At 36.9% G+C, this 9,552-nt stretch overlaps 1 protein-coding gene across 1 annotated transcript; it reads right to left on the bottom strand.

Annotated features, from left to right (window-relative positions):
* Positions 1 to 1,902: 1,902 nt before the first annotated feature.
* On the bottom strand, positions 1,903 to 4,180 carry LOC122316331 (protein FAR1-RELATED SEQUENCE 5-like). Its single transcript, XM_043132861.1, has 5 exons — positions 4,118 to 4,180; positions 3,909 to 4,034; positions 3,589 to 3,819; positions 2,924 to 3,474; positions 1,903 to 2,794 (listed from the first exon to the last, which is right to left on the bottom strand). Exons 1-5 carry the CDS (start codon positions 4,178 to 4,180, stop codon positions 1,903 to 1,905), a joined length of 1,863 nt encoding a protein of 620 aa, XP_042988795.1.
* Between the last annotated feature and the right edge of the window lie 5,372 nt (positions 4,181 to 9,552).

The raw sequence follows: 9,552 nt of genomic DNA, 5'->3' as shown, positions 1-9,552 counted from the left end.
CGTGGGTGTAATGTAAATGTAATATATCGTTTAGGTGTTCTTTTTAAGAAAAATCGAATTTACCTTTTCCACCCGAGTGTTATTTGGATTTACTCTTTATCTCCATTAAAGAGTCTAGCAATGGAATTACTTTCACACCTGATTGAAATCTCAACCTGTTTGGAGTGTGCACTTATGAAGAACAACCAGGTCTTATTTGGAAAATTTATACAACCAAATCTAAATGGAATCTTTTAGCACCTGTAATTAACGACAGTTCCATATCCTTTTCACGGTTGCTCCTTATTGTAACCAACCATCATACGTGCATCTACCCAGTCTTTCTCACATAACCTCTCTTCAAAATCTACACCTATTTACACAAAAGTCTCCAGTCACGTACCTTGTTGATTTATAATTAAACCAAACTGTACTGTCACTTGTGATTTAAAAGGAGGCATGCCATAGTAACCTGTTCCATTATATACTATTTGATAATAAATCCACTACACCAAAGGGCAAAAAACACCCAGGATCCTTTCCTGTCCTCCATAACCTGTTCTCCATCATATATTCCATATAAATAATAACCAAGCTATTCGTATGTTTCGAGCCACATACACTTTCTTGAAATGATATGCTGTATTAAAGTATATACTATCTTCTCATGCCCTGGGAAATATACAAATATTCTTTAACTCCATCCCCGACCCAAAATACTATGAAAAACACTAAATAGTTCCGGGAATGTACATGATTTACAAAAAATTGTTGGAGATACATTTGGAAAATTTACAAAAAATACAAATATGCGACCAACCATTATCTTCACAGGATACTTTTTACGGCGATTGTGATCCATCACCACCCAGGAAGATCGGGTTGTGTGCTGTCCAACCTAAAAAAAAACTGTTTCCACAAATCAACGACAATTAACTAGATGGAACCTATTTAAAATTAAAAAAAATAAAGTTCAGAATTCTTACACTTTCTTGGCTACCAACGAATGATTCTCGGTTTGGGATTCCACTGCTCTTGTAAATTGAGCTGTCTAGGACAGGCTGTTATGAGAAACCAAATTCCATCACAATACAAATTATGAAAACCAACCATTAAACTTTATCACACTTGATAATCTATTTATCATACCTCTACTCCACCAGGATTGGTGATATCTACCTCTGATGGCCCAAAAAAATTAATTTCAATGCGCTCGACTGCTGTATCTCCTTCATCAAAGAGATTCCTCCTCGTGCCCATGGCTCCTTTATGTCCTTCATCTCGCTTCAAAATATTTTTCTTTTAGTTGTGTGAACTCAATGGAAATAAGCGAAAAACATTCACCTAAGTATACAAACATAAAATAATTTATAATTCACACAAATTACAAATTATGAAATCCACCTCTTTCCGTTTTCCCCCTTGTTGTGCTTTCTTCTATTTGGCTTTAACCTTGCGAGTTTCCGTCTCCATTCTGGAGGCTCTCCTCAGGGATGGAGGTCTTCCTTTCCCCCTGACAATCTTTGGACTCTTAACTTGTGAACTACCAGCTGCAGTACTATCCAGTGTCGACATACTAGGTTCCGGTCCTATTTTAGGCAAACAGATGTTAAATACAAATAAAATATAAACTGGAAAATTGTAATTGCCTACTTGTACTTATGAAGAACAAATTAAAGTAATTATCGTCACCTAATTACCTGTTTGCATCATAGATGAGGAGGTTTGGCTCTGGCGATATAATTCAGTCATCTCATGTATCGTCTTCTTTGCATCTTCAAAGTGCTCACTAGAATCCACCGCATAATCTATCATCCCATAACACATATTTAAAAGAACTGAATATCTATTACCAGTTGGCCTCTGATCCCCTGTGTCGTAGCTACTTCGGATTAACATGTATCTCCTCTTTATGTCCTTCCTTCATCTGTCTAAAATGTACCAGTCTGGCAATTCTTTTACACTGTTACATTTGAACACCGACAAAATATGTCTACACAATATCCCCCTCATCTGAAATAATCCACATGAACACTTCGTAGAGTAGTCATTCACATTAAAATCCACATTATATGTAACTTGTTTTGAATACTCATGAATTCGGATCTCATCTTCTACCAAATAACTCTTCATTACACCATCCGATCTTAGTATAGAAGGGTCCAAGTCAAGCACACCAATGACTTGCTGTTGTACTTCCTTAAATTTTGAGTTAGTGTATAACAGTTGAAATTTCTTTTCAATTGGGGATCTAGAAACGCAGGGAATGGTGCCACTAAATGACTGGAATTCAGCCTGATTCTCATTCTCAATTTTTTTCTTCAGCGCACTATCAAATTGGTCGACAAACTCCTTCAAGTTTGTCTTCGAATGGACATAACAGTCAAAAAACGCATTCATATTCTCACTGCACTGTGTTGTACTCATACCCGCCCAAAAATGCTCTTTTAGAAAAACTGGTACCCAATGCTCGCGTTCCGCATATAAACTTTCCAACCAACCATTCTCTTCTAACTCGTATGTACTAATAAATTCGGCCCATACCTTTTCAAACTCTTCAATGGTTTGTGTGTCGTACACACATTTCATGAGCTGAGTTTTCAGCCCACTCTTGTAGGCTGCATATGACCCAAGCTTCTCAGGGACTTTCTTCAGTATATGCCATAAGCAAAATCTATGTCGAGTTTTGGGAAAGACAATAGCAATTGCATTTTTCATTGCTCTGTCTTGATCAGTAATAATAGCCTTTGGAGCTATACCATCCATACATTGCAACCAGGTTTGGAATAGCCATGTAAACGTCTCCGTGTCCTCACTAGAAATCAACCCAGCCCCCAAAAGAGTCGATTGCCCATGGTGGTTTACACCAACGAATGGTGCAAAGGGCATCCCATACCTATTAGTCAGGTATGTGGTGTCGAATGTGACCACGTCACCAAAATACTGATATGCTGCCCGACTACGTGGATCTGCCCAGAAAACATTCTTTAACCTCCCCTCATCGTCTAAATCCATCAACGCAAAGAACCCGTTATTCTTATACTGCATCCTCAAAAAATAGTCTCGAAGTGCTCCAGCACCACCTGCACCAAGTCGAAGATGACGAGCTTTGGTGATGTAATTACGACAGTCCTTCTCCAAAAAAGGCAGGTTCTCGAAGCCACCTGTGTCAACAACAAGAGATCCGTAACTCTTATTCAACCGGATGCCAGGTAAGTCTTTTGTGTCTAGGACTCTTTTCACGGTGTCACTCACTTCTCGGTTACATCGAAAAAATTGGGATTTCTGTGGGCTGGTATGATGATTATGTGTATTATGGACTGTTGTCACTCGTATCTTTCCCTCGACTCGTAAGGCATTAATCCTTGCCTTACAGTCAGTCTTTCCTGTCGGACGTGGGTTGGCGACATTGGAACTCTTAATCCACACCTTTCCTCCCCGTGCACAACCAAGAGTGACATATCTGACACTCTGATCCTCCGACCTCTCACTCCTCTATGTCATCACCCCAAACCCGCACAGTTTTGTATAATGCTTATAATATGTCAACAAATCTTCAAAAGAATTGAATTCCATCCCGGACTTTGGCTCCTGAATGATATCCTCAACACTTGATGATGGCACTGCTTGTGGTGTATCGGGAATGCCATCATCATTTTCCCGTTGATCTGGACTATCCAGGATAATTTCTTCATCAACTTGTGCGGAAGAACATTGCGCTTCAGTTCCCAGACAATCAGGACTATCTTCTTGACCGGTTCTTGCGCTTGGTTCGGAGCTCGTAGCGATAAATGGGCAGCTAGGTGGCATCCCATAGGGAAATGGGTAACCAACGTTTTGCTTAAGAAAAAAAAATGAAACAAATTAATAACTTCAAAATAATAAACTTATAACTAAAATAAAAGTAAAGAACAAAGTTGAACTAGCACCTGAATCATGGATGGATCTTTGTTGCCATTTGGATATGGCACGAAAGCTGGTGACCATGCAGGCACTGGTCCAAAGTAACTGTGCATGTAATTTGGAACGTTTAGTAAACCAGTTTGAGGGATGTCCTAACATAATAATAAAAAAACAAATTATCATTACAGTCACAATCATTGAGTTGAAATAGTTTTTTAATTATGACATAACATACCGAGTTTTGCGGATTTGAGCTACATGGAGTTAAGGGAAATGCGTGTTCTTCCCTTTTTCCCATGCCCTGTACAAGTTGTAACTATTTTTATGTCCACATGTTATGTATGCATTTGGGAATCGCATAGTAAAAATAAAAACAAATTTGGTATCAATTTGTTTTGTAGGAATGGCATGATAAATAAATAAAGAAAATATTATATTCTACCATGTTTATAATATCATTTAAATAGTCTATACTATACATACATGACATATCTTAGTAATTACAACCACAAATTATTTGTAATATATAGTGAATTAATATTACATTACATATCTTACTAATTATAGTAAGAAATTGTGTTTATATTATGAATTACCAAATTAAACTAATTATAGGTCAATTGTATTTATATTTTGGAGCGGTTATTTTACCCGATCTAGTTGATTTACAATTTGATCTATAAACTATTACAAAAACATATACACAAATACATTCTGCATGCATATTTGTTAGATAACTGCATGCATATATATATATATAGCGCCATGCCTGCACGTGTGCCATTTATAAACTTCAATTTATTAAGTTCTTACATGATGGGATCACTGCTATAAAACACATCCACGCACAGAACCAAAGGGCAAATAATAATCCAAAACAGTCCAAATGCACCACTCAAAACAAGAACCAATATGGAGTCTCACTGATCTTTTTCCAAATTAACTCCAACAACAAAGCTCATTACCCATCACAAATTATATGTAACTCCATAAAATTCAGCACAAAGAATACATATTTGGACCAGATATTATCAAAATCCCATTAAAATTTATGCCTTTCTTCCTCAACAAAAAATGGCTTCACTCAGACCGATCCTAACTACAGCTACCTGGCTACATTGAATATAAATTGAATTGATAAATTCAGTCCTCATAACCCTAACACAGAATATGGTTATGTCGTATACATTACAATGCTACAAACCAGACCCACGAGAAGCAAACCACAAGCAGAACCTGAGAGGTGGCCGTGGTGGTGACCCACGAACAGACCCACGTCCAGCTCACCGACCCACGAACAGACACACCAAACGGACCCACGAGAAGCTCACCGACCCACGAACAGACCCACCAAACTAACCCACGAACAGCACACCGACCCACCAAACTGACCCACGAAACAGCTGACCGACCCACCTGCCGACCCACGTCTCTGACCCGAAATGCTGGCCCACGAGCCTGACCCAAACACCTGGCAGACCAACCAACCCAAACCAAGCCCACCACTGAACAACCTGACCCAAACGAAGCTCCGGCTTGACCCAAACCAACGCACCAACGAAACCTGGCCTCTCCAGGAATGAAATCCAGCTCCCAACCACACCAAATCTTCTACACCCACACCAATTCTTCGACCCATGTTTGAGTTTGTCCCTTCCCTCTCACACTGCTTCTTCTCTCGCACACAGAAGCGGGAAATCACAAAAATGAATTGGTCTTCTCTTTCTTCAATTTTCGTATTCTTTCTCCTTTTTTTTTTTAAAAAATATTATCGGCTGACATGGCGGCATGCCACGTGAGCCGACTGCACAGCGTCTGCATGAGACGACTGTGCATAGAAGAACTCAAAAAATTAAAGGGACCTGACGTGTTAGTTGTTACCCTTTCAGCCGACCCACGTCTAATCATTTACATGAGTAAAAACAAATAAATCCTGATATAAAAGGACTAAAAGAATAAAATAGAAGGATTAATAAGTAACGACATAATAAACGACTACATACAGAAAAACAATTGGAATGGGCAGAAAAATAACAAATTGATGGAAAAACAATATTTTCTATTTTATAATCACTTTATATATATAAAGATATTGAAAATTTATAAAATTTTGTGAAGCATATAGGAATTATAAATTTTTTTGGGTCTATTTTCTATATTTTTAAAATTATAATTAAAATTAAGAATATATTTTTATTTTTCACAAAATTTTATAATTCCCAAGTCCCTTGGATCCTCCCAAGTCCGTTGGTCCGCCGCTGGTCCGTTGGATCCTCCTCAGTCCCAACTTGTCCCAGTCCCAGCCTGTCCCTTGACATTCTCCCCCATTTGTTTCGGTCTTCCCCGTTTCTTCCTTTTACTTGAAGTTCCCCTATTGAATTGAAGGGCATCTTCTCTGGAGACCCATTTGCAGCCTCCACTGCTTGTCGGCTAGTTAATGCAGCATGCACGGCTTCTTTCTAGTTACAAATCGTGGCGTCGATTCAAGGCTTATCGCCAAAAGCACACGAATACATGGACGACTTTTTTGGCATGCAGCTCTTGGAAAAGCAACGGGCTGTAAATGAATCAGTCTGTTCGATAGCCCACTCGATACTTGTTCAGTTAAACTTGAATCGAACTCGACTCGTTAAAAAAAAAAAAAAAAAAAAACTCGTTCGTGAAAGTAGATACTCGCTCGATTTATAAATGATACATACTCGACAAAACTCGATTCGAGTCGACTAAGACTCGTTTAGACACGCTCGTTTATTCTCGAGTCGACTCTTTAGCTCGACTCGATTAAAACTCATTCATATATTGATAAATATATACATGTATATATGTATTAGTTAATAATATAAACATATCATTTTTATAATTAAATATATAATATGTATTCTAATTACTTATGTCTATATAGTGAATATATTTTATAGATATATTTTATAATTTGTATAATAATTAGTCGATAAAATTTAATAATTTAATATACTAGTATGTAAAAACCATATATGAAATATATATATGCTATCATATTAAGTGTATGTAATAATAATTAATATATGTAGGCATATAATATATTATTTTGGATAAATATAAACTAGTTAGATAATAATTATTTATAAATTTTTTAAAATTTTATAATTTAGTAGAGGTTCTACTTGTTAGTTGTATAAATTTAATATTAATTATTTATTTATTTATTTAATTTATTAATTATTAAATCTTATTCAAAAAAAAAAATTCGAGCTCTAGCTCAGCTCGATTCGAACTTGAGTTTGAGTTGAGAATTTAGTTTATCGAGTCGAGCTCAAACAATGAATAAAAAAAAATTTCGAACTCGGACTCGAGCTCGAGTTCGAGCATTTTGACTTGAGCTGAGCTCAACAAGCCAAAAACCAGCTCATCTCTGCTTGATTACAGTCCTAGCTGCTCAGAGAAAGATTGGTGATCACTGTGGATATGCTAGTAGCTTCATTGGCAGGTTATCCTCCGAGCTTCCATGGAAGGAGACACTTTCTTTCCGTTATTGTGCGACTCTACACTCTCCAAAAATTGTCGAGGACTACGTCGTGAATATGATAGGGATAAGATTTTAGACCATTCGGGTAAGACTTTTAATATAGGCTTTTATTAAAATAAATTAGGCGGTCTAAATTCTGGACTTTATTTATTTATTTATTTTAAAAAAAGGATAGTATCCGGTAGTTGGATTTTTGAATTTTTGAAATACGGATTCACCCGGATACCAACCGGGTCATAATCCAGATTAATCTGGTCAAGGTTTCACGTTTGGAACTCGGATTCTGAATTGGGTATATCCAGATATCTAATTCAAAATCTAAGTAAATTGTCTTAAATTAAAAGTTTCTCATAATAAATAACTGGATTTGCAATGAAGAAATATCGTTGATATTAATCATATACAATGAACTAGATAACATATAATTAATTTTATAAATAATGTTGTATGTCCATATAAGAAATTATATATACAATTTTAGGATACCTAAGTTGATAAATGTTGAACTCATAAGTGAAAAAGTATTATTATGAAAGCAGAGTACATATGTGCTCTTTATATACAAGCCAGAATAGGCGGGAAAAAACTAACTTAACTTGGTTCACAACTAAACTAACTAAACTTGAACCAACTAAACTAACTAAACTGAATGAAAAAATAATACAGACTAATACTTCTAATACCCCCCTTTAAGCTGGAGGATGAATGTTAAGCATGCCCATCTTGGAAACTAAAGTAGAGAACAATGGAAAACCAAGTGGTTTAGTGAAGCAATCAGCAAGCTGATTGTGAGAATTAACATGAAAAAGTTTGATGGAACCATCTTGAATCTTTTCACGGACAAAGTGGCAATCGATCTCTATATGTTTTGTGCGTTCATGAAATACAGGGTTTGTGGCAATGTGGATTGCAGACTTGTTGTCACAATATAAAGCAGTGGCACTGGAAGGATCTACTTGTAAATCGTGTAGCAAGGACATGAGCCAAATGATCTCAGAAACTGTATTAGCTAAAGCTCTATATTCAGCTTCAGGTGATGACCTTGAAACTACAGATTGTTTCTTCGATTTCCAAGAGATGAGAGAAATTCCAAGAAAGATGCAAAAACCTGTGATGGATCTTCTGGTGTCTTGACACCCTGCCCAATCAGAATCAGCAAAGGCAGTGAGTTTGAAATCTAAAGTGGAAGGAAAAAAGAGTCCTTGACCAGGTGAATCTTTGATATACTGAAGAACTCTTTGAGCAGCATGTAAATGGGGTTGTCGAGGGGAATCCATAAACTGACTCAATGTGTGAACTGCAAATTTAAGGTCTGGTATGGTAATAGTGAGGTAAAGTAACCTGCCAACCAAGCTTCTATAAGATTTGGGATCAGCAAGAAGAGCACCATCAGTTCTGGACAGCTTTAGATGTTGTTCCATAGGTGTTTTAACTGGTTTGGAACCAAGAAAACCAGTATCGGATAGGAGATCTAAAGCATATTTTCTATGGGATAAAGAAATGCCAGATGTATTTCTTGCTATTTCGAGCCCCAAAAAATACTTCAAAGGTCCAAGGTCCTTTAGTTTAAACTTTTGGTCAAGAAAGGCTTTGAAGTTGTTAACAAAATCCATATCATTGCTGGCAATAAGAATGTCATCAACATAAACCAATAGAGCCATGAAACTAGAGCCCTGAGTTTTTGTAAAAAGGGAATAATCAGTCTTGGATTGTATAAAACCAAGAGAGATGATTGTAGTGGAAAACTTATCAAACCACTGTCTGGAAGCTTGCTTTAATCCATACAAGGATTTATTCAATCGACAGACCCTTTTGTCATGCTTGTCACTAAAACTAGGGGGTAAATCCATATATACTTCTTCCAACAAATCTCCATGAAGAAAAGCGTTGTTTACATCTAACTGAATGAGATGCCAACCCTTAACTGCTGCTATGGAAAGAAGACACTTAACTGTCACCATCTTAGCTACTGGACAGAATGTGTCAAAGTAATCAACACCCTCTTGTTGTGTAAACCCTTTAGCGACTAAGCGAGCCTTATACCTCTCAAGTGTTCCATCAGACCTAAGCTTCACTTTATAGACCCATTTGCAGCCAATTGTACTCTTACCAGGGGGAAGATTAGTTAAAGTCCATGTTTTGTTATGTTCTAAGGTTGTAATTTC

Source organism: Carya illinoinensis, chromosome 7 (genome assembly GCF_018687715.1).
Source record: "Carya illinoinensis cultivar Pawnee chromosome 7, C.illinoinensisPawnee_v1, whole genome shotgun sequence".
NCBI lineage: Eukaryota > Viridiplantae > Streptophyta > Magnoliopsida > Fagales > Juglandaceae > Carya > Carya illinoinensis.
Note: the sequence above shows the minus strand (reverse complement) of the source record. Positions and strands in the feature narration are given on the sequence as shown.

Bases quoted from the DNA above. Each gene is read 5' to 3' on its own strand.
- LOC122316331 (XM_043132861.1), bottom strand. From the start codon at position 4,180: ATGGGAAAAAGGGAAGAACACGCATTTCCCTTAACTCCATGTAGCTCA. The intron at 3,475-3,588 runs GTTGAGGATATC...GTGATGACATAG, and splicing joins AAGCAGTGCCATCATCAAGT to AGGAGTGAGAGGTCGGAGGA. The intron at 2,795-2,923 runs GTATTTTGGTGA...GTTGATTTCTAG, and splicing joins CGTAGTCGGGCAGCATATCA to TGAGGACACGGAGACGTTTA.